General features: G+C 40.2%; 1 protein-coding gene across 1 annotated transcript in view; it reads right to left on the bottom strand.

Moving 5' to 3' along the window:
* Positions 1-2,618: 2,618 nt before the first annotated feature.
* Positions 2,619-24,484, bottom strand: part of LOC114654410 (endoplasmic reticulum metallopeptidase 1-like) — a 43,088-nt gene continuing 21,222 nt past the window's right edge. Inside the window, exons 8-15 of the mRNA XM_028804955.2 lie at positions 14,819-15,039; positions 10,246-10,429; positions 9,236-9,414; positions 7,080-7,232; positions 5,409-5,602; positions 4,460-4,575; positions 4,117-4,274; positions 2,619-2,850 (exon numbers count right to left, since the gene is read on the bottom strand). Of these exons, the coding sequence (XP_028660788.2) occupies positions 2,683-2,850; positions 4,117-4,274; positions 4,460-4,575; positions 5,409-5,602; positions 7,080-7,232; positions 9,236-9,414; positions 10,246-10,429; positions 14,819-15,039 (1,373 nt within the window). The 3' untranslated portion in view covers positions 2,619-2,682. The remainder of the gene's footprint in view (positions 2,851-4,116; positions 4,275-4,459; positions 4,576-5,408; positions 5,603-7,079; positions 7,233-9,235; positions 9,415-10,245; positions 10,430-14,818; positions 15,040-24,484) is intronic.

Raw genomic sequence — 24,484 nt, 5'->3', positions numbered from 1 at the left:
CACATCTCTTATGTGAGAAAAGTTGACGGATAGAATTAAGTTGCACACCTTCTCACTGAATAAACTCCTGACTCCATGATGCTGTGGACTAAGTTGTCAGTAACTCTCCCATCAATAACTGTTGCATTGATCCTTGGGTTTTTGAGTTCTCTCACTACACAAGCGATGTCACTAGACTGCTCTTTTCTGGCAATTAATACATAAACAGCTGCAGTAGTGCACAACATGATTTTTTTCAAAGCTCCTACATGAAAGAGTCATTGTCACTACTGAAAGATTAAAAATCATGACTGTTCCCCTTTCAGAAGCCTATGGAAAAGAGCCTACTGTGCTGCAGATGAAAGACTTGGATACAGTTGAAATCATCCATGCATTTTCATAAACAGCTTATGCAGGTATGAGGATGTGGGGGTCTGAGCAGTGAGGAAAAAGAAGGACTAAAATCTAGATTGGCCTGGTGTGGGATGTGCCAGTTGGAAAACATGCCGTTTCACTCACACTTGGTCAGTCTAGTAGTAGTAGTAGCGGAATTACTGCCAGGAGTACAGAGTGCAGGGAAATTCTTTCTCATGTGTGACCAACATGCAAAAGATCTCCTATCATCAACAAATATACTCAAATACCTCATTTTAAAAAACAGAAATAACACTCTCTTGTTCCTGTGCTCTTCCAAATGATGCATTACCGTAATTAATACAAACATGTACCCTCCTGTTTCTGTATTGTTCGTTATTAGTAGTCACTCTGCCTCCTTATTTCAGAGTTACCAGTTGGACTAAACACCATTGAGAGGTGAGAAAGAATATTTAGAATTAAGGTGCTTCAGCCTTTCCAAATAATAAAAGTATGGTGCTAATAGAACTATAAGAAGCGTGCCACTTATGCATTAAATAAGGATGAGTTAAACTAACTTAACAAATGTAATCTAATGTAGATATTAAGCTATAAGAATGTATTTCTAGTACTATTACTGTAATGTAATGTATTGAACTAACTTTATGTAACCTTTGATATTGTATAAGCTATGTGCATACAAAAAGAATAAGGAAGTGAGTACAGTATTGTTTAAATCTGTTGTAGTTGCACACACTCTGTGACAGGATTGCTGCAACTGGTCTTGTGTATGTGCGGTGCTGATAAGGGTGTATTGCTTAAGACTGTGAATGTGCTGACAATTTTTTTTTCTCTGTTAGAAACACTGTGCGCTCTTGCATGTTCCAATCCAAGATGTGACCATAAGCTATAGCAATATATGTATGACCTCAAAATGAACTGCCATATTTCCTCTTTTTGTTTAATAAGCAAGCTGGTTATAAAAAGAGGGAAACTCCCTGCTGACAGGAGGCTGGCTGTCTGTAGCAATCTGAGCTGACAGGTGCTGCAGCCTTTCTGCTCCCCAAGAATAAAGAAATTGCTTTTTACTTTACATTGATATCCATCTCCTGTTGTTCCTGACTTTCAGTGACCACAGAGGTAAGCCAGAGAAACCAAAGAAAAACCCACTGACACAAAGAACAAGCAAACTCCACAGAAGTAGTCACCACACTGGTCTTTGAAGCCCAGATTTTTTAGCTGTGAGATAGCTGCACTAACTACTGTGGCTTAGAGAGCCAATCAAGATAAACAGCTGAAATGTGATTTCATCCCAATGCTGGTTAACCTTCTTACCAATTTTGTTTACTTTAACAGGCAGCAGCAAGTCAAATGTGTAATCATATGCTCCTGTGCTTCTCTGGTCATTCCTGGTAATCGGGTAACATTTGGATATTGTGTCATACATTTTCACAATGTGGTCAGTAAGAGGAGCTCCTGAGACTTTTCCAATCCACAATGACACCAAAAAGACCAAGCTATACTTGAAATGATGGTGTTTATTAATCAAATGAAGTTTTGTTAGCATCGTACAAAATAAAGCTGAAGCTACTCTCAGGTCTCCCTCTGTGGGTCTCAGATCCTTGTTTAGCTGCAGCCCTGTCACCTGGCTGCTCTTCTTCCTATTTATTTCTTCTCATCTCCACGTTCCACACTGCCATACCTTCTATAATGAAATACTTTTAATTCAGATCAGCCCTTAGTGTCCCTGCAGTCCTAAACTGCACAGATTTGTGGGTAATCACCATATCAGATAAGAGACAGCACAGCCTTGCACATCCCTATTCTAGGTCATGAGCTTTCTAGCTGTCAGGAGATATCTCCTCCCAGCTTTTTTCTAATATGGCATCTAAAGGATTTGCCAACCCTTTACTGACCACCATGCATTGCATATGGCGTCTTCCACTTCTCAGAAAACATTTATGGAGATTGAGATTTAAGCGTTCCATTACACAGACCTGCCTGATACTTGAGGTAGAACACGCTTCTTTTAATTGTAGGTACAACTCTCTAAAGTTAATGAAGGTGATCTATTAAAAATGGGGGAAATGTCACCAGCTGTACCATCTTTCTTTGTTTCCCCATCACAATTATAATTACTGTATTTCACATATGTTTGACTGTAGTCTGTTGTAGTGCTTGTGCTCCATTTTTAAGTGATGTTCTGTTTTCAGTAAACCTGCCAGTTAACATTTGTTCCTCTTGTGGGAGAATAGCTGAAATGAACCAATTCTGTACTTAATTAAAACACTGTAAACAATTTTGATGAACTAATTATTGCATCTTTCATTAAAGCAGCATTACTGGAACTTAAAAGACAAAGAAATGGCAGGTGCTGACTGAGTGTGAAGGGAATGACCAATCTGGAAAGCGTTGCAGCAAGTCTTTCAGCATGTCAGTATTCTGATCATCTCCATGAAGATACTGGGATATCACAGTGATGGAGATTATGCCTTCTTCTGAATTGGTCTCAGTGACCTAGAAGTGAAGATAGCAAGATGTAAAGTTGACTGGAAAGCCCTACCAGAAGGACATACAGTGTACACCACAAGTGTGTGAGCTGCAGTTTGAGCATTTGTACTGGCGTGTAACCTATGGCAGGACTTTCATCCATTAACTACAACTTCAGCCTACTGAGTAAGTATACAGTAGTAGTAGAAATAATGAAAGACATTAATTAGGGTTAGTAGGTGGTGGTAGATCATGGCCTAAAGTTAGATATTTTCTTCCTTACAAGAAAATGCTCTATAATAATTTAAAGGCCACAGTGAAAATAAAGTACAGTACCTAGGAAAAGCATTTATGGTTGGGATGGTATGTTTTTCATGTGCAGTGTTTGGCAAACATGGCAATTTGTCTGATGGTCAAAAATCTCAATTTTGGTCACATCAGACCAGAGAAGCTTCCTCCAGCTTCCCATGAGGTCTGTGGCAAACTCTAGCTGAGGTATCACATACATGATTTCTCTTTACCACTTTTCCATGAAGCTGTAACTGGTGAAGCACCTGGACAACAGTTGTTTTCTGCACAACCTCTCCAATCTCAGCAAAGGTAGCTTGTAACTCCTTTAGTGGTCTCTTGGTGGCCTCTTTCACTCTCTTGTTGTCTTTTTGCATGATCACTCAGTTTTTGTGGACGGCCTGCATTGGGCAGATTTACAACTGTGCCACCAGAGTCTTTCCATTTCTTAATGACTGATTTAACTGGACTCCATGGATATTCAGTGACTTGGATATTTTCTTGTCTCAATCCTGACTTCTGCTTTTGAATCACCTTTTCATGGAGTTACTTGAGTGTTCTTTTGTCTTCATTGTGTTGGTTATTCCACAAGTTGGATCTTCTGTGTACAGAGGCATTTATATTATAATCACCTGAAACCCCTGATGCGTAATTTCCATTGAACTAATTATGAGACTTCTAAAACCAATGGACTACACCAGTGATGATTTAGATGTGTCATATTAAAGGTGGTGAATACTTACGCATTCAATTACTTTTACTTTTATATTTGCAAAGCAGTGTAAATTAATTACAGAGATCTGTTTTCACTTTGACATTAAGAGTCTTTTTACCGCCAAATTAAATCCACTGTGATTCAATGTTGTATAACGATAAAATGTGAGAACTTCCAAGACAGTGAATCGTTTTTATATTCACTGTGTATATACTCTGTTGTATTTCCCTTTCAAAATGCAAATAGCTTTTTTTTATAAACAAAAGAGTAAAATAAAATGCTTTACTTACTTTCATCTCTAACCAGAAATGCCAGGCTGAAGAACTTAAGCCACGGTAAACTATCAAAACCTGCTTCCCCCAGAACCATCTCCAGCCTTGTGTAAAGGTCCAGTTTTTGAGTTGTGCTCCATTCTGTGTTTCCAGGTGTAAGAACAAGTGACTGGGCCCTTGAGGACGAAAAAAAGAAAAGGTCACCATCTGACATTATAATTCATAACCTTTTTAGTCACAATATGCAAGTTAAATGATTAAAACATGAAGAGAATGAAACAAACGAACAACATATATTTTGGAAATGCTAACAATCAAAAAGTATGATAATTTCAACAAACAAGATTTAGGCATACAATACCTAAGACTTCAAACGTTAGGTTGGTGGTCCCCCACGGCGTCTCATGTCTGTTCAGTAGAGTCAAATTAAGGGCATGCTTTGGGTGCACCTCTGGGGCTGGCAGGTACCACTGCGCCCTGACAAAGCAAAGCCCAAAGTAATACACAAAGATAGTGCTGTAACTGGTCAGAGACCACAAGCTATCTAGACCACCAGTTCAGAAGGAGTACACACTTACTTTGGGTAACTTAGAGGCAGCAGCGCTCTACCATTTTGTAGCACTTTGTCTTTGCATGTCAGCAATGTTTAAGAACATTTTGTATGCATATCATGCTAAGCAGAAGTGACTCTTTTTATTAGCAACAAAGGGGCAAAACATAATGAATAAGAAAAATATGTTGTACTTGTGTATGCAGTGAGGTACTCCTCTACGCAAATACAAGCAGCAAGAAACGCACTCCATCATCATTTGTACAAGAAGTACATACCTTCAGATAATTATATTGAAAGTTAATTTTCTTGGGTAGCAAAGAGCTGTTTGTATATTAAACATCTAATTATTTATGAAAATATGGGCAGTTTGTTTTGTAATTAAGTAAGTAAGTAATCCCTTTTAAATGTTTCTTACATAAAATGTTTCCTAATAATTGCACTTACTCCACCATTAGCAGTTCTGGATGAAGAGCGACTGCCTTGATGGTGTACATCTAACCACACGCCATACAGCATCAAGTGAATATGTGTTTTGCTGCCTTGTCCTTTAGGGAGATTCACTGCACAAGGTGAAGCTCCAGAGAATTTTGTTTTCATACCTTAAATTCTTTTTCCCCTTTTTTTCTCATCTACACAAATTTTTCTTGTCTTTTTTAAAAACTGACTTTGGATCAACTCCTTCATATTATCACTGACAAGAACCTGCACCTATGGCCAATCTTGTTTCATTGGTGTTAACTTGTTTCATGATACTCACGTAATGGGAAACAGGAGACATGCAAAGTTACAGACGTGAGCTGTACTCCTACAGTCGGCACGAATGGAATCATTGATTTCAGGGATGTGTGGAGTCACGTGATCCATTCCAGTATAATCCATGCTAGTGATCCATACCCCAGAGTTCTTCGTGACCACTTGCCCAGTGAGGTCATGGATTGTCCTGGTTGTGTGCTAGAAACAAAATCACCTCAACCATAAGTACGTGTGTTCATCTGCCAGGTTGCTCATTCTAAATTGTGACAGTAGACTTGTGTGAAATTTGATCTCTTCACGTTTCTAACGGCAAGCAAACAAAAATCTAATAATTCAGTTTGTTATGTTTTTCAGTTCCTTACTCTGCCTCTCCTTGTCCTAGTATAGGCAAACATTTTTCTATATGTGGTTTGCAAAGACTGACATGATTTAACAACATATGAGATGGATTACAAAAAAAGAACAAATGAAGACTGATCATGTGGTTCATAAGAACATCCCATTCCAATCCTTTTTTTTTAATTCAATTTATTGTGTGTTTATACCTTAATGTATAATGAAAAGTGTTTGCTGCTGCAGCTAATGTAGAAACTTTAAGCATGCAGTGATAGAACACGTGGCACAATGACAGCAGGAAACCATGCTAGAAATGAGAAAGAGCATGAAATATAAAATATAAATGTCAGGTTCAAAGATACAACATGCACCAGGTAGAACAATTAACAATCGGACAATATATGTGACAGAGCTGAATAACAGTGAAGTAACTAAGGGTCAGACGTGCATGTTGAATTCAGTTCATTTTATGCTGGTTGCTTTTTGGAGCCACTGCACCGATCAGGTCAAATGCAGCATTTAAGGCCCTGTCACATTACATGACTTTATCCAGCAACTTTCAATGGCATTTACATAATTTTAACAAGCCGGAGGCCGTCATACTGTGCTTACTTGACCCCCAGTCATGTAACCTAACATTCCCAGCAATCTGTGACTTGCCTCAACAAAGTTGTATGGATGGGCTTGTGTGTGTGTAAGAGCTAAGTACTGAGGCAAAAGTACAGTGCAAATAACGTAGCTACAAGGAAGGAGAAACACGGGTGTTTTGGACCTGACAAACAGAAGATAGATTTGTCTGTCTGATGTCACGTGTTTTACATACCTTGACTGAATGGGCGGTATGGGAGGGAAGAGAATATGGCAGAACTTGCCATACCGTTACATGCGCACCACCTCCTTCAGGCAGCATATTATTGGCTGTCAGAATAAGGGACAAGCCCATAAGACTTTGAAATGTCAAACTCTGCTAGAAGTCATTGCACAGTTCTCCAATTTGACATCCACTGCGATTTTGTAATCGTGTAATATAACAAGCTAGGGCGACAAGATCAGCAACTAAAGTCACCAACTTGGACATCCCCACTGACTAGAATTTGTGTGATGTGACTTCAGGTTTTTATAAACATGTACTGTATAGCGCATTGGCTATATGCTTGAAACGAGAAACTTGAACTGAAATTTAAAAAATGCAAAGAAACCAAAATAAAAGCGAGAAGTTAGAAAAAGTTTAGCTTATTTGCCACAGGATATTACAATTCTTACTCACTAAAACATAAATAAAATACCCAGAACAAACAGACTTGTAGCAACATAAAGTGTTATTAATTCAAAATCTTACCTGAAGGAAAATACGCTTTGGACGAGGGCTGGCAGGATCAGATGAGTATGGAAAAAAGGCGCCACAAAGAACCAGCACACCCATTACAACAAAGACGGACACACACAGAAAGAGTATTCTTTTTGTGCACTTACATAAATAAAAAAAGGGCACCTAAGAATAAACAGAAGACAGAATGGGTCAAATAATGTGGTCGGGTGTTTACACTCTTTAAAATTAGTCAATAGTTAAATTATAAAATAAAATCTAATACTGACCGGCAATGCTTTATATACACAGAGCACCCAGAACAGAGTAAGCAAAAAACAAAAGAAAAAATGTCATTATTATAATTGCAAATCCATGAGGATTAATGCTGGTCTGAATTCAACTTTAATGACGTGTATACTGGAATTGTCTGTTACAGCTCACATCTAGCTGTGTTTATGTGCTTGTGTGTTTTGACATTCATGTATTTCTATATTAATTCAAAGCCCACTACTGCTGCTTGCTTACCAGATTCTTATAGTTTTTCCCTTTATTATCTTTCCTTAATTTCCTTCTCCAGCTTTATTATACCACAAGCTCTGCACTGCCTTAAAGCATTTAGCTAAATATGCTTCATTTCTGCACAGTCAGCTGTAAGTCCACTTATGATGTTGACATCTTAGCGCTCTTCCTGTCATTACGAGACTCAGACTGCTATACAAATTAGCAATAACATCACTTACAGCACAAGATTATGAGTTTAGTTAAAGGCCATCCTGAACTGTCTACATAAGTTGTTTTAACACTCGTAATTTTTAAACTACTGTACAACAGTTTTTAAGATGAAGCGAACAATAACACTCCTAGAATAAATGAGCTCTGAAATTCATCAGTCTGTTAGTAGAGTTATAATGACAATGAATGAGGATCTAGTTGAGTCCTTACTTTCTAGCAATATGTGTGAGTGGTTGAGGACACATTACTACAGAATTAAGGAGCATTCTGCAATATTGGTGCTCTGTACAAGAGAGGACAGAGTGGACTATACTTCCTTAGAAGGCTGGTGTCTTTCAACATCAGCAATAAGATGCTACAGATGTTCTATCAAACGGGTGTGGCGAGCGCCCTCTTCTATGCGGTGGTGTGCTGGGGAGGCAGCATTAAGAAGAGGGGCGCCTCACGCCTGGACAAACTGGTGAGGAAGGCAGGCTCTATTGTAGGCACGGAGCTGGACAGTTTGACATCTGTGGCAGAGCAACGGGCGCTGAGCAGGCTCCTATCAATCATGGAGAATCCACTGCATCCACTGAACAGTATCATCTCCAGACAGAGGAGCAGCTTCAGCGACAGACTGCTGTCACAATCCTGCTCCACTGACAGACTGAGGAGATCGTTCCTCCACCATACTATGCAACTCTTCAATTCCACCCGGGGGGGTAAACGTTAACATTATTCAAAGTTATTTTCTGTCTGTATACCTGCATTGTTATCACTCTTTAATTTAATATTGTTCTTTATCAGTATGCTGCTGCTGGAGTATGTGAATTTCCCCTTGTGATTAATAAAGTATCTATCTATCTATCTATCTATCTATCTATCTATCTATCTATCTATCTATCTATCATACAGTTAGGTCCATAAATATTTGGACAGAGACAACTCTTTTCTAAATTTGGTTCTGTACATTACCACAATGAATTTTAAATGAAACAACTCCGATGCAGTTGAAGTGCAGACTTTCAGCTTTAATTCAGTGGGGTGAACAAAACGATTGCATAAAAATGTGAGACATTTGGATTAGACCAAGCATATACAAAGGTGCCTAGAAGTCTAGCCTGATACTATAGTGTACTTTTCCAGCAAATAAACTCATGGAAGTAATTTAAGAGAAGGGTCGTGCAAGCATTGCGCGTGTATCTCGACAATATGAGGTGTATAAAAGTTTGAATTTTGAGAAAAAAAAAACATTTTAAAGGTGAGGAACTCCATTAGCAAAAGGAAGTAAGTGGAGGTCTGTGATGTTGTGTCCATAGAGAAGCACCAAACCCTTCTTTCTCATACTGTTAAGAAAGTACCTGCCTTGGAAATTCTTCAGTTATGACGCTCAGTCTTGATCTTTCAGTACCGTACTGCAGCTTTCAGCAAAGCAATTTATCACCCTTTTAGGTTTAAGTAAAAATGCAGCTTACAAGATAGGTTGCCAGAATAAGGGTGCTCCCCGTAGTTAGAAAAGCCATCACGATATCTGGTGACACATCTCCAACACTGCGTCCTAGGATTGCACAGAAGCTCTCAAAGACCAACCAAATCAGGAATGTGATGTGCATGTAGGGAAGAGACAAGCCCAGAAGGTACTTCACCGTGGACCCTACAAGTACAGCACATTAAACACTATTAGCATATTGTTTCTTGATTTATCCTGAAGAGAAAAATATGCACACTCTTGATAATAAAATGCACCTTGGCATTTGAAAGATGAAGCCATTGTGCCCATCTATACAGATACTTCTTTAAAAAATTAAATGCATTTTAATTTATAAAAAAAAACAAAAAACAGGGACATTGTGAATAATTGCTGTTGGAATGCTCATATTAACATTAGGAAGTTCTTGCTGTTGTCCACTTTTCTACAATAGGTTTGGAATTTCACCTAACACACATTCAGTGCTTGGCTATTTCATAAAATTACAACACAGACTTGCATACTTTGCACTGACTTCTGTGAATCGTTTTTTTAAATTCACTGTGTATATACGGTTGTGTTTCCCTTTCAATATGCACTTCTGTGTTCTGCAGCCAGGCAAAATGATGACATTTTCAATTTTCCATTGCTCATACAGTATATACTGTCCAGAGTATTTATTTTACTGAAGGCTCTATGAGGTGGCCAGCAATAAAAATGAAGGACAATACGGTTTAAAGTTTGCCTCAACAAGCATACTGAACATGCTTGCAATACACTGCTTGAATTTGTTTTGATCACATTTATTATATTTCATGTATCACTATATACAAATAAAAATTGTCTTACATAAAAAGACTACCTTCTCAAAATTAAAACATAAAACTGGCTCTAGCACTTGTAGTATTTTATTTGTCTGATCAAAGTGAATGATTTTAAGACAACATGGCGGAAATCAAAACACTGTAGGCGCCAATAGGCCTTTTAGGGCTGGGAGCTCAATAGGCGCAGGCTTACCACACTGAGTGAATGAGTGACAGCAAAAGAGCTTGGTGGAAAGCGGAAAAACGACCATCATCAGTGGAACATAAGCAGAACACCATCCTTTTACAGTCAGGTAAACCAGGGCAAGGGACCACAGCATCAACGAGACATCGAAATACAACTCAGCCAGGAAAAAACGGTTCATTTTATGATGAGGCTTATGGGGGGGGAAAAAAATCAAACAAAACACCAGTCAGTAGGGTGAGCAACAGACAGAAGTGGCATTTTAATTAACAGTGACTCTCACAGTTGTAATACATTAAAGGCAGGTTAAAAATGGACTACCAAACATTCTAAAGAAATCTCAGCCTTACTTGTGTTTTCTGTGCTCCCCCTTATTTACTCTTGTGTGCATTTTCTGTCTTGTTTGATTCATGTTGTATTATGCATTCCATCTTTAAATCCGCTCTATTTAATTTATAGTTGCTGGAGGCCAGAAACGAATGCTGTATTGTCAGTAAGCTATTCATATATTGTAGTGAATGAAATGTAAAATCAGACACTATTGTGGCCATGTGGAAAAAGGAAAGGGTGACACCAATGCTTGTGTGACTGCCTGGGTGGGTTCACATTCTTGAAATGTTGCATTTGATTCAAAATGCAATGGAATGAAGAGATTTGCAAAGCACTTTGGCATATGTAACAAGGCGCTATATAGGTGCCTGACCCGACACAGAAGGACACAGAGGCACGTAATAAACCAATGGACTTTTTATTTTTCTTCACCCGTGGGTGCACATCTTCCCCGTGACCCACAGGCAATACCCAGTCCCACAAAGCACAAGTCCAACACAGCAACAGTCCTTTCTCCTCTCCCACCACTCTTCCTCAAGCTTAGTCCTCCTCCTCCCAACCCTGGCTCTTCGAGTGGTGGTGGCTGGCCCTTTTTATAGCCCACCCGGAAGCGTTCCAGGTGCTTGACCACCTGGTCCTAATTGCACTTCCGGGTGGGGCCGAAGAGTTGTTCAGCCAGGCTGTTGAAACCAGACAGCCCCCCCTAGCGGCCACCCCGGGCCCCAACCAGGCTGTGGAGGACTCCATCTCCCATGGAGCCCTGCGGGAGGTTGGGGAATCACCCTTGGCCAGGGAGGCTGCCACCAAGCGACCCGGGGGGAGGTACTGAGCTGTCCATGGCTGCTCCCCCGGAACATAAGTAGCAGGGGCGCACACATATTTAAGTGTTTGAAAGTCTGTTTGTTAACTGCTGTGAGCATACCAAGAGTGGTACTATACTGGATTCCATATAATACAGTTGCCTCAGACAATTTACACGGTATTAGATATTTCTCCTGGATTACAGCACTCCTTAAACAGGTTAGAAACATACAGTTTTACCAGTTGGCAGTTCTAATTGACTTAGTGGGAGCCAGTATGCCATCTGACTTCTACCAGCATAAGCTCTAAATTTATAAAGAACTGTGCTAAAGTCGCCCGGTGTACCTTTGGGAAAGTGGGAGGAAGCTGGGTTCCCAGTAAAAATCCACATAGACAAGGGTAGAACATGGACTCTTGAAATGGAGAGACAGGGCCGGGGCCTGAAGCTACATTACACCTCTGTGCACAGCATACTACAGCATAGAAAATATCTGGGTGTGTACTGGAATAGCTTGTCAAGAAAATCATGTCACAATAGTGTTTTCGAGGGTCTTTAAACAGTGTCGCAGGTGGCTGGGGGGACGACCCAGCCGGGATGCCCCGGTGGACCAGAATAGGGCTTACGCCCGCCTCAGACCACGTGGGTGCGACCACCCTGATTACTTTGGGGACAGAGCTTTGAAGCTCAACCCTGTAGGGGCCCGTGGTCACCGCCAGGGGGCGCCCCGATGCCTTGGGAGCCCTGGACCCCAGCACTTCCGGGTGTGGCAGAAGTGGAAGAGGAGCAGGGACACCCGGAGTGCTTCCAGGTACGCAGCCGGCACTTCCACCACACTGGGGAGTGCCGGTGGAAAATTGCCGGGAAGCACCTGGAGCACATCCGGGTGATTATAAAAGGGGCTGCCTCCCTTCATATGGAGACTTGAATCGGGAGGAAGACGGATGAGGTCTGGGAGGAGGCGAGAAGGCGGCCTGAAGAGAAATGAAGGTATTGTGTGTGTTGGCCAGGACTTTGGGGTACTGGGACTATTGAGCAAGTAATTGTAAATATGGAAGACCTCAATAAATGTGTGTGGGGTGATTACAGCGTGTCTGCCTGTCTGTGTCCAGGTCATGTTCCACAACAGTGAAGGTTTATTGAAAGTGTTAATTACGCTGGTCAAAGGATTTCCCTTAGTTGATATCAGGACAAACATTTGTAAGCAAGGCTTTTAAAAAAAGATAAAGAAAAAGACTTGTCTCCACAATGCATGTATTACTTAGCATTATACACGGAAACACTCATTGGTCTAATATAAGAAAAGGAAAGATGTAAAGTAGCCTGAGAGGTTAGTAATTAATAATAATAAAAAAAAGTTGTGAATGGTGGAAGAGAACAATGGTACAGATTCTGTGTGACCAATGCAAGACAAAATTGTGATAGTAATTAGTCTCAAAATTGGCCATACATTGAACATTTTAGTTGTCAAAGCTCATAAAATAACAAATGTTCTTGTCGAGTATGGCTATGGGCCAGTATGGTATGCATATTCTGTTTTCTTAAACCACACTGAAGTTGGCTGGAATAAAAGAACCAAACGTTGAACATAGAGGTACTTTTATTTGCTTCATTTGACAACTAAAATCATTTCCATCAAGCAGAATTAAGAAAGATGTAAAATGTGTTATAAAATGTGTAAAAAGCTTAGTTTTTAAAAGATTCTAAAATACTTGTAACATCAACACTCTGCGCAAACTGGTTCACCGACAAATGCGCGATAGACAAATGCGCCCCGACAAACCCGCAAACTGATTTTTGACAAATGCGCGCCGACAAAGTCGCGAAAATTAAAATCTCTGTATCAACAAGCTGTGGAAAGCCTATTGACTGTGCTGACCCACTAATATGTAGCCAGGTATCACGTAATATATAGCAAAATGTTTTATTTCTCATATCTCATAATATTGACATCTAAATTAAGTTTTACAAACCATATTTAAGTAGAATTTTTTATGCTTTTATACTACTAACTAGTCATTTAGCCCGTTACAATAACGGGCGCTAGAACAGTAGTGCATAAACATTAGTAGGAACAGTCTGTATTAAATGGCAAGGGACTTTGACCTCATTCTTTTTGTTGGTCGTATTTTTCTTTCTTTCAGCCTTTCTTTTGTTGATGTTTACTTGCTGAGCTGACCGTTCTTCGTGGGCTGCCGCCGTGTATTGTGCGTCTTTAATTTTCTGTGACAGTAATACTGTCTTGTACGGCTCTATTCAATAAGGGCGCGCAAAAAAAGGCGTAGATAATTTAGTTCAAATGGCTCTGGAATATGTGAAGAGCAACAAAGGTGCAGATCTTTATTTACGCGCGCCTTTATTCGCTGCGACCAATTGAGGTCGCCCTTTTGAGGCTCGCCTTTTTGTGCGCGCCCTTATTGAAGGATACCTGGACGCACACAGGGATTTTATTAAAGAGGATTATCGCGCATTTGTCGGCGCGTTTTTGACGTCGTGCATTTGTCGGGTCACTGCGCAAAGTCTGAGCCATGGTGTGTGTGGGGCACATCAAACGTGATAAGACTGCAGTAAAGTTGTGAAATCTCTACTGGACTGTAAAGAAGGTTTCTGGCATGCAAATATGATACGACATTCTCCAACCTGCTTAATCTGGTTCATGGTCATTGGGGGTCTGAGCCTATCCCAGGTACACCAGGTGAAAGGCAGGAACCAACCGAGAGGCCACTCGCGCACACACACAGACACACACACACAGACACACTAGTAGTGTTATGAGCATCTACTTTTAAAAAGGACTTTGTTTTATTCTAACTTCTTGTGATGTTTTAGTAATTAATATTTTTTTGTGTCTTATCGAACATTTCTAAGTATACGTTATAATTTACATATTGTTTACTGTTTCGCCAAAACATTTTCTTTATTTTATAGGTGCCGACATTTTATGGTCTCTTGCTAGGATGCCGCTCCTAGTCGAAGGCTCATACAGCATGACACCTAATATTAGCTGCATGATGGTTTAAATACCAGCACGATGCTCTACACATCACCCATGATTTGGATTCAGACTGCTACAAACCACAAACTTCGAGTGTGTGTCCCTATTAGTGTTTCCTTCAGCTACAATTTCTGATTAGAGGTTTGATTTCAGGCGAAAGTACCTTTTAGTTTCTCAGGTACAACCCTTTTTGTCTTCAGTACTTGACTTTCTTTCATTTCCCAATCCCCTGTGTCCCTATTTTTTCTCCCTGCTCAGTTTGCTGGCAGAATATGTAGGGCCAATTTAAAAGTAATAGCTAACAGAAAACAAACATCTTTGGGATATGTATAGAGCACAGAGGACGAGAGCAACAACACAGACACTGAGAGAACATGCCAGCTCCACAAAGACAATGACGAAGCAGGGCATTTGAACCCAAATATTAGCTCTGTGATGAAAAAATAAAATGATCATACCCCACAGCACCAATTCTTTTCTAGGAAGACCATGAGTTGCAGCACAGTGACAGACGCTGATCCATAAAGGAAGACTGCAGCATAGAAGTGGTTATACCAGAACATGGCACGTCCAGTGGCAGTAACAATGACAGCGACAAGAACAGAAACGCCAGTAGTGATGCCCCAGGTGATCACAGTGACAAATGTTCCATATAAAAAGGACTGCCAGTATCTGCCACCTGAAATAAAGACAGAAGATGCATAAATCACAGTGAGCTACAGATGTTCTTACTTAACACTTCAATAATACTAAGATTCTATTATAGTCCATAAAAAATGAAATAACCAGCTTAGTTTTGAGTTGTCTATGGGTCTATTTATGTAAAGAAAGAAGTAACTATTACCAACATTGGTGTTTAGTTTGAATATTTTAGTTTTAATTAAGTTGCTTTTAACAAGTGTGTAGTTCATGTCAGTTGAAATTCAGTAAAAATAGACCTGTTCATGGCAGGTGAACACTTTTTCACTTTGCTATCAAGATGGACAGATGATAATCACAGTAGTCCTTGGTAAATGATCCACGGTTTACCAGAATGTATGCAAAAATGATTGAGTCATAGCCTAAGTTATGATGGGGGCTTTCTTTATCTCTTTGAAAAACAAATCCTTAACTGATTTTAGTTCAGTACTGATAATTATACGCCTTCTCCCCTCAATAGATCTTGGTTAAACAGCAGATAAGAGCAATGTTACAAACAGCGGTGGGAGAACAAATTGGACAGAATGCTGATATTTTTTAGTGAGTGCATATTTTCTGGAAACAAATCACTCTGGGTTTTCTGCTTAATCCTTCCACATCCACATACACAATATGTATACCTCAAACTAGGTTAGAGAATGACAAAACACTAAAACAATAGAGAAAAATACTACTTACTGTAGCTGGACTTTTAATGCCAGTTTAACTTTTTTACACAAACAACCACTAAGGTACAGGAGAACAGCACAGCACCCCAACAATGTTCACTTGTGTAAAAGGATGAAACAGATCAAGGTTGGGCTATGGGCTTACCTGCCTATAACAGAGATATTGGCTTCTCCAGATTACATAGTTTGGTCCAAAGGTCCAAAAGCTAGATGGGAATGCTGGCTGGCATTTACGTTATAAAACTCTGTGGTGACCGAGTGCCCCTCAGGGTGTGGTAGCTGCTCCTTTCATCATTTTATTCACATATTAAAGGATCTGGTGCCTGATTGTTATTTTTATTCACATTTTGCAGTCTGTCTCTTTTGGGCTGTTTAAGACTTTTACTACCAGCTTGAACTAATTCTTATTATATAGTATTGGACACAGAGTAAAATGTTTTTTATAGTAGAATCTAAATACTGTTATATATTGTCTGTCTGTTGTCACACACGTGCGATTAGGAGGCATTCAAAGAGCCTAAAGGTGAGTGAACTATCGCGAGATATGAGTAGGTCACGTGGTACTTATCTCAATCTCTTCTTTCCACAGAAAACCAGAAGAAAAGTAATTACCTTCACTTCCGGACATAAAAATGGCCGTGACAAAGCCACTTCCGGCCATCCTCAATGACATCACTTCCGGCGCTTACAGATCACATCACTTCCGTCTCACCTCGATGGCGTTACTTCCGGTTCCTGTTCTTAACGTCACTTCCTGCCAACCATTTCCTATTCCCATAATCTTTTTTGTATAAATCCACCATTTTCTCAAAGTAAAACTGTTAAATGTTCTTGTAAATTCAAAGACTTTGATCTCTTTTTTTCTTATATTGTCTTAGGGCAATATACGGGGACGGTCCCCAAAACTTTTCAGTTGTTTTTTTGGGTTAAAAGCCCACACTGTATACCTGCATTGTTATCACTCTTTAATTTAATATTGTCTTTATCAGTATGCTGCTGCTGGAGTATGTGAATTTCCCCTAGGGATTAATAAAGTATCTATCTATCTATCTATCTATCTATCTATCTATCTATCTATCTATCTATCTATCTATCTATCTATCTATCTATCTAACTATCTGTATAAATGCAAGCTACATTTATTAGTAAATATGTAGATATTGAAAAAACAGATCATGTATGCCTGGAGAGCCTCTTGATGAAAAAATCCCAGTGACCTTTTGATTGACGAGATATTGTTTGCTACAAATTGTATCCTTTTTTTATTATTTTATTGATTTAATTGAAACACAACATTCTATACAAATTAATCAACTTTTACAAAAATAAGATTGAAAACAAATCAACCCCCACCCCTGAAAAAGAGAGCTAAGCCAGCAGAGTAAAACTTAAACCTAGTAAAAATAAGTAAATAGATGAATTAATAAGTGAATAAAGATAAGTGGAGAAGAAGAAGAATAAAAGGGGAGAGAATCTGCTTCCTCAGTGCTTTAAAAGCTTATTCTAAAATGTTATTGATTAGATCCTGCCAGGTTTTGAAAAAGTTCTGCACAGATCCTCTAAGTGCGAATTTGATTTTTTCCAATTTCAAATAATATAAAACATCAGTTACCCACTGACTTAAAAGAGGAGAGTTAGGATTCTTCCAGTTGAGCAAGATAAGTCTACCTGCCAATAGTGTAGTAAAGGCGATCACAGTTTGTTTGTCCTTCTCCACTGTAAGCCCATCTGGGAGACCACCAAACACAGCTGTTAATGGGTTAGGAGGGATTGTGACACTAAGGCTGTCTGATAGGCATTTAAAGATTTTAGTCCAGAATGATGTTAATTTGGAGCAGGTCCAGAACATGTGGCCCAGTGAGGCTGGAACTTGATTGCAACGTTCACAGGTTGGATCTTGCCCTAGAAACATTTTGGACAATTTTAAGCGAGACAGATGTGCTTGATATATAATTTTGAGTTGAAAAATCATATGCTTTGCACATATAGAGCTCGAGTGGATTCTCTGCATTGCTACTTTCCACTCCTTTTCTGAGATATTGAGTGAGAGATCCTTTTCCAACTGTCCTCTTCGATCTTTGAAAGGAAAAAACTGCAAAATGGTTTTATATATTGCAGAAATGTTGTCCGAGTCCTCAAGACTGATCAATATTTTTTCTGGCATCGAGGTAGGTGGGAGGTAAGGAAAATTGGGCAGGTTCTGTTTAACAAAGTTTCTGATTTGAAGGAAGTGAAAGAAATGTGTTAACTGGAAAGTTAAATTTGGAATGTAATTGTTCATAGGATGCAAAACATTGTCTATGTACAGATCTCTAAGTGATTTAATCCCAAATGTTTTCCAGACATTAAAAACTGCATATGTTTGAGAGGGTAGAAAAAGGTGGTTCTCGTGCAGAGGTGCTACAGATAAAAGCTTCTTTATCTTAAAATGCTTCCTACATTAGTTCCATATTCTGAGTGAGTGAAGCACAATTGAATTGTTAGTATATTGGCGATACCTTGTTTTTATTGGGGCACAAAGCAAAGAATATAAAGAAGTACTGCAGGATTTTATTTCTATTGTGAACCAAGCCTGTGTTTGTTCATCTATTTGTGCTTAATTTTTTCCATACAGACAGCGAGATTTTGTTGATAAAGAGCTTTATGTCTACTTGGGATTTTTACCCCTAGGTATTTAAACTGATCTGCGATGATAAGAGGGAAGGTGTCCAACCTAATATTGTGTGCTTGAGAATTCACTGGATAGAGCACACTTTTAGTCAAATTAATTCTGAGACCAGAAATCTTTTGTTAGGAATGTAGGCACAGTATTTTGTGGGTTTGATATACTGTATACAGTACCATATCATCTGCATATAGAGAAATTTCTGTTCAAGTACTTCTCTGATAATCCCCTTTATCTCATAAGCATTTTGACAGTGAACTGCCAGTGGCTCAATGGTGATTGCAAAAAGTAGTGGTGATAAGGGGCATCCTTGTCTGGTACCACGTTCTAGTTTAAAGTAGTCTGAATTAATGTTGTTAATACAAACTGAAGCTTCTGTACTGGTATACAGTAGTTTGATCCATGCACAAATGTTTGGGCCAAACCCAAATTTCTCCAATGTAGTGAAAAGGTAGTTCCATTCAATCATATAAAATGCTTTTTCTACATCCAACAATAATAATATCTCTGGGGTGTTTGACTTTGTGGGTGAATATATTATATTAAACAGGCGTCGAAGATTGGAAGCTAAGTGTCGGCCTTTAATAAATCCAGTTTGATCTTCTGATATTACCGAAGGCAGCACTTTCTCCATCCTTCTAGCTAGGACTTTGGAGAGTATCTTAACATCATTATTCAGAAGTGAAATTGGTCTGTCAAGTTATCCTTGTGCAATGTGTTGTACCAGGTGCGTAGGTGAGGAGATACACACTCATGGGCCCTGGACAAGACCATTCAGATGGATAAGGGACAGGAAGTAGGGACACATTTGTCTGTTCTGCACTAGCATCAGGTGTTACAATATTATTGGTTTCTGTGTACATTGCATTGGAAAGTGGGAGTGCAGGTTACTGTCATGTCCTCCTCTAACACCTCTGAAAGACAACAAAGATTTGCCTGAAGAAACTGCTCTTCCAGAAAATATTCATAAGGCTTATGTCACCCAATGTATTGCATCCTTCTTTGAGAAGCTATAGCATGTAAAAGCTGGTTTCAGTTGCTTATTCATAATGACATCATTACCTCTAAACTTTATGTCTACAAAATGGTCAAACTGGTTACTATAGTCCTCATAGGCACCATCGAAATTGTGACTTTATATCACAATAACATATAGCACACACAGCTATAAGCACTAGTAAAGCTCCTCAAAACATTGTTACTTAAAAGCCTGCCAGGTCTTGTGACATTAGAAAACTTTTGACAAGAACAAGTCAACAAATCTCTCTAGATAGATAGATAGATACTTTATTAATCCCAAGGGGAAATTCACATACTCCAGCAGCACCTTACTGATACAAAAAACAATATTAAATTAAAGATTGATAATAATGCAGGTAAAAACAGACAATAACTTTATATAATGTTAACGTTTACCCCCCCGGGTGGAATTGAAAAGTCGCATAGTTTGGGGGAGGAACGATCTTCTCAGTCTGTCAGTGGAGCAGGACAGTGACAGCAGTCTGTCGCTGAAGCTGCTCTTCTGTCTGGAGATGATACTGTTTAGTGGATGCAGTGGATTTTCAATAATTGATAGGAGCCTGCTGAGCGCCCGTCGCTCTGCCACAGATGTTAAACTGTCCAGCTCCTTGCCAACAATAGAGCCTGCCTTCCTCACCAGTTTGTCCAGGCGTGAGGCGTCTTTCTTCTTAATGCTGCCTCCCCAGCACACCACCGCATAGAAGAGGGCACTCGCCACAACTGTCTGATAGAACATCTGCAGCATCTTATTGCAGATGTTGAAGGACGCCAGCCTTCTAAGGAAGTATAACCGGCTCTGTCCTTTCTTACACAGAGCATCAGTATTGGCAGTCCAGTCTAATTTATCATCCATCCAATTGTCTGACTTATCCAAAATGACAGAAAGTCAAGTTTTGAAGGCCCCCAAAGTACTATTATCTCTCAAACTGCTTGACAGTTTTCTCCATTTATCTATGACTGGAAGAAAATGAGCTCTTCTGTTTCTGTTTTGAAACTTTCCGACATTTGTGTGAAATTTACCCTTAGCAAAGTTCCATCTATGCCCTTGTTGAAGAACTCAGTTTAAAGCTTAAAATTACAGAACCAGTTAAAACATACTACTTGTCACCTTTGTTACAAAATAACTCCAAATCTAATTTAGCGTACATTTGCACTTGTGATTCAAACAACCATCTCATGGTTACTGTATTTTGTGAACAACGGCTATTTAGAGAAATGACTGCACCAAGTATGAGCTAGAGATTCAGTCAGCCTTCACTTATGTTGTCTTTTACAAAATTGATAAATTATAAACAAAATCATAAGATTATACAGATATAATTGTGATACCTAGCAAACTAGGATGTTATTTAAATAGTTGAAAAAGTTCATTTAAATAAATAGATAGATAGATAGATAGATAGATAGATAGATAGATAGATAGATAGATAGATAGATAGATAGATAGATAGATAGATAGATAGATACTTTATTAATCCCAATGGGAAATTCACATTCTTCAGCAGCAGCATACTGATACAATAAATAATATTAAATTAAAGAATGATAATAATACAGGTGAAAAAACAGACAATAACTATGTATAATGTTAAATATTAACGTTTACCCCCCCTGGTGGAATTAAAGAGTCGCATAGTTTGGGGGAGGAACGATCTCCTCAATCTGTCTGTGGAGCAGGACAGTGACAGCAGTCTGTCACTGAAGCTGCTCTTCTGTCTGGAGATGACATTATTTAGTGGATGCAGTGGATTCTCCATAATTGATAGGAGCCTGCTGAGCGCCCTTCGCTCTGCCACAGATGTTAAACTGTCCAGCTCCATGCCAACAATAGAGCCTGCCTTCCTCACCAGTTTGTCCAGGCGTGAGGCGTCTTTCCTCTTAATGCTGCCTCCCCAGCACACCACTGCGTAGAAGAGGGCGCTCGCCACAACTGTTTGATAGAACATCTGCAGCATCTTATTGCAGATGTTGAAGGAAGCCAGCCTTCTAAGGAAGTATAACCGGCTTTGTCCTTTCTTGCACAGCGCATCAGTATTGGCAGTCCAGTCTAATTTATCATCCAGCTGCACTCCCAGATATTTATAGGTCTGCACCATCTGCACACAGTCACCTTTGATGATCACGGGGTCCATGAGGGGTCTGGGCCTCCTAAAATCCACCACCAGCTCCTTGGTTTTGCTGGTGTTCAGGTGTAGGTGGTTTGAGTCGGACCATTTAACAAAGTCATTGATTAGGTCCCTATACTCCTTCTCCAGCCCATTCCTGATACAGCCCACGATAGCAGTGTCATCAGCGAATTTTTGCACATGGCAGGACTCCGAGTTGTATTGGAAGTCCGATGTATATAGGCTGAACAGGACCGGAGAAAGTACAGTCCCTTGTGGCGCTCCTGTGTTGCTGACCACAATGTCAGACGTGCAGTTCCCAAGACGCACATACTGAGGTCTGTCTTTAAGATAGTCCACGATCCATGCCACTAGGTATGAATCTAATCCCATCTCTGTCAGCTTGTCCCTAAGGAGCAGAGGTTGGATTGTGTTGAAGGCGCTAGAGAAGTCTAGAAACATAATTCTTACAGCACCACTGCCTCTGTCCAAGTGAGAGAGGGATCGATGTAGCATATAGATGATGGCATCTTCCGCTCCCACCTTCTCCTGATATGCAAACTGCAGAGGGTCAAGGGCGTGTTGAACCTGTGGCCTAAGGTGGTGAAGCAGCAGCCTCTCCATGGTCTTCATCACATGTGATGTTAGAGCGACAGGCCGAAAGTCATTCAGCTCACTAGGACGTGATACCTTTGGGACTGGGGTGATACAAGATGTTTTCCAAAGCCTCGGGACTCTCCCCTGTTCCAGGCTCAGGTTGAAGATGCGCTGTAGAGGACCCCCCAGCTCCGATGCACAGACCTTCAGCAGTCGTGGCGATACTCCATCTGGACCCGCTGCTTTGCTGGCACGAAGTCTCCTCAGCTCTCTACTCACTTGCGCTGTTGTAATTATGGGTGGGGATGTCTTTCCTATGCTGGTATCAGCAGAAGGATGTGTGGAGGGTGCAGTACTCCGAGGTGAGAGTGAGAGTGGGTTAGGGTGGTCAAACCTGTTAAAAAAGTTGTTCATTTGGTTTGCTCTCTTCACGTCTCTCTCACGTCCGCTTTGAGCTGCAGCCAGTGATGATCTTCATCCCATCCCACACTTCCTTCATTCTGTTATTCTGCAACTTCTGCTCCAGCTTTCTCCTGTACTGCTCCTTCGCCGCCCTGAGTTGGACTCGGAGTTCCTTCTGCACGCGCTTGAGCTCATGCTGATCACCGTCTTTAAAAGCCCTTTTCTTCTGATTCAAAAGGCCCTTGATGTCACTTGTAATCCATGGCTTGTTGTTAGCATAGCAGCGTACTGTTCTTACTGGAACTACAATGTCCATACAGAAGTTGATGTAGTCAGTAGTGCAGTCAACAACTTCCTCAATGTTCTCACTATGAGATCCCTGCAGGATATCCCAGTCTGTAGTTCCAAAACATTCTTTCAGAGTATTCTCAGCCTCCGGAGTCCACTTCCTGAATGATCGTGTGGTTACAGGTAGGACTCTAACTTTTGGTTTATAGTGAGGCTGAAGCAGAACCAGGTTATGATCTGCTTTCCCAAGCGCAGGCAGCGGGGTGGCGCTGTATGCGTCTTTAACGTTTGCATAAAGTAAATCAATAGTCTTATTTCCCCGGGTGTTACAGTGCACATACTGGGAGAATGCAGGTAATGTTTTGTCCAGCGTCACATGGTTAAAGTCTCCAGCGATTAGCACAAGCGCCTCAGGGTGCTGCGTTTGTAACTTAGCAACAGCGGAATGGATGATGTCACTCGCTGACTCCTCGTCTGCCCGAGGAGGAATGTATACAATAACAACAATGACATGTCCAAACTCTCTGGGCAAATAGTAGGGACGTAAACTTACGGCCAACAGTTCGATATCCCTGCAGCAAGTGGAGATTTTGACGTTAACATGTCCAGAGTGACACCACCGTGTATTAACATAGAGAGCGAGTCCTCCTCCTTTGTGCTTACCACAGGTACTTGCATCTCTGTCCGCTCTAACTGTGCTAAACCCGGGTAGCTCCACGTTGGCATCTGGGATGGTGTTATTTAGCCAGGTTTCGCAAAAACACAACAAACTGCATTCTCTGTAGGTCCTTACATTTTTCACCAGCGCAGCCAGTTCGTCGATCTTATTTGAGATTGAGTTTACATTCCCCAGAATCACAGAAGGCACCGAAGGCTTGAAACGCCACTTTCTCGCAAGCCGCTTCTTTTTTAGCTTAGTGCCGGCTCTGCTGCCACGATACCGCCTTCTTACCTCGTCGGGTAAATGTGGAACCACACCGGCACTGGCATTTGTTCTCAGCGCCCGAAGTTGAGTACTTGAATAGGCAAGTCTCGGCGTGTTAAAATCCATGCCCATGTTGTAAAAGTAAGTGTGTCCAGGGAACGAATCCACATAAAATGATGCTGAACAGGGAAAATTTCTTTGGAACTACTAATGCACAGCTCTAAAGTAAAGTGCAAATTGAGTTGGGTAACCAGGCTGAGACAGCAAAGTACTTCTTGCTTACTACAGATGTAGTCAAACAATAACATAATGCCCTACATGTAGCTTCAACTTCATCCAAGAGTAATAGAAATGGAAGTGTGTTCAAACCAGCTTCTTCTGGGAGACTCGCACAGTGAAAATTCTTGCAGAAGCATTAACCATAGCTCTTAAAGCCTGGATCATCGATAAAACGAAACTCCTTCTTGCATTATGACAGACAGTGCAGTAATTATTACAACTGTTGTCGGACATTTGGATTTGACATCAATTAATTATTTTAGTCATAATTTAAACATGGCAGTGACCACAAGAGAAGAAGTACTGAGGGGGTGTATAATAATTATTGCTCATTTAACAGTAGCCGAAAGAAACTGGATTACCAAAAAGCCCATATTCCAAAGCATTCACTCATTACAGTAAATGGTATGCTTTTAAATTCTGCAAAAAAGTGTTTTATTTAGTCGTTTTAAATGAAGGGTTAAGGACCATAACAA

The sequence above is a fragment of the Erpetoichthys calabaricus genome, chromosome 7 (genome assembly GCF_900747795.2).
Source record: "Erpetoichthys calabaricus chromosome 7, fErpCal1.3, whole genome shotgun sequence".
NCBI lineage: Eukaryota > Metazoa > Chordata > Cladistia > Polypteriformes > Polypteridae > Erpetoichthys > Erpetoichthys calabaricus.
The sequence above is the reverse complement of the archived record's forward strand: the minus strand, read 5'-3'. Positions and strand labels throughout refer to the sequence as shown.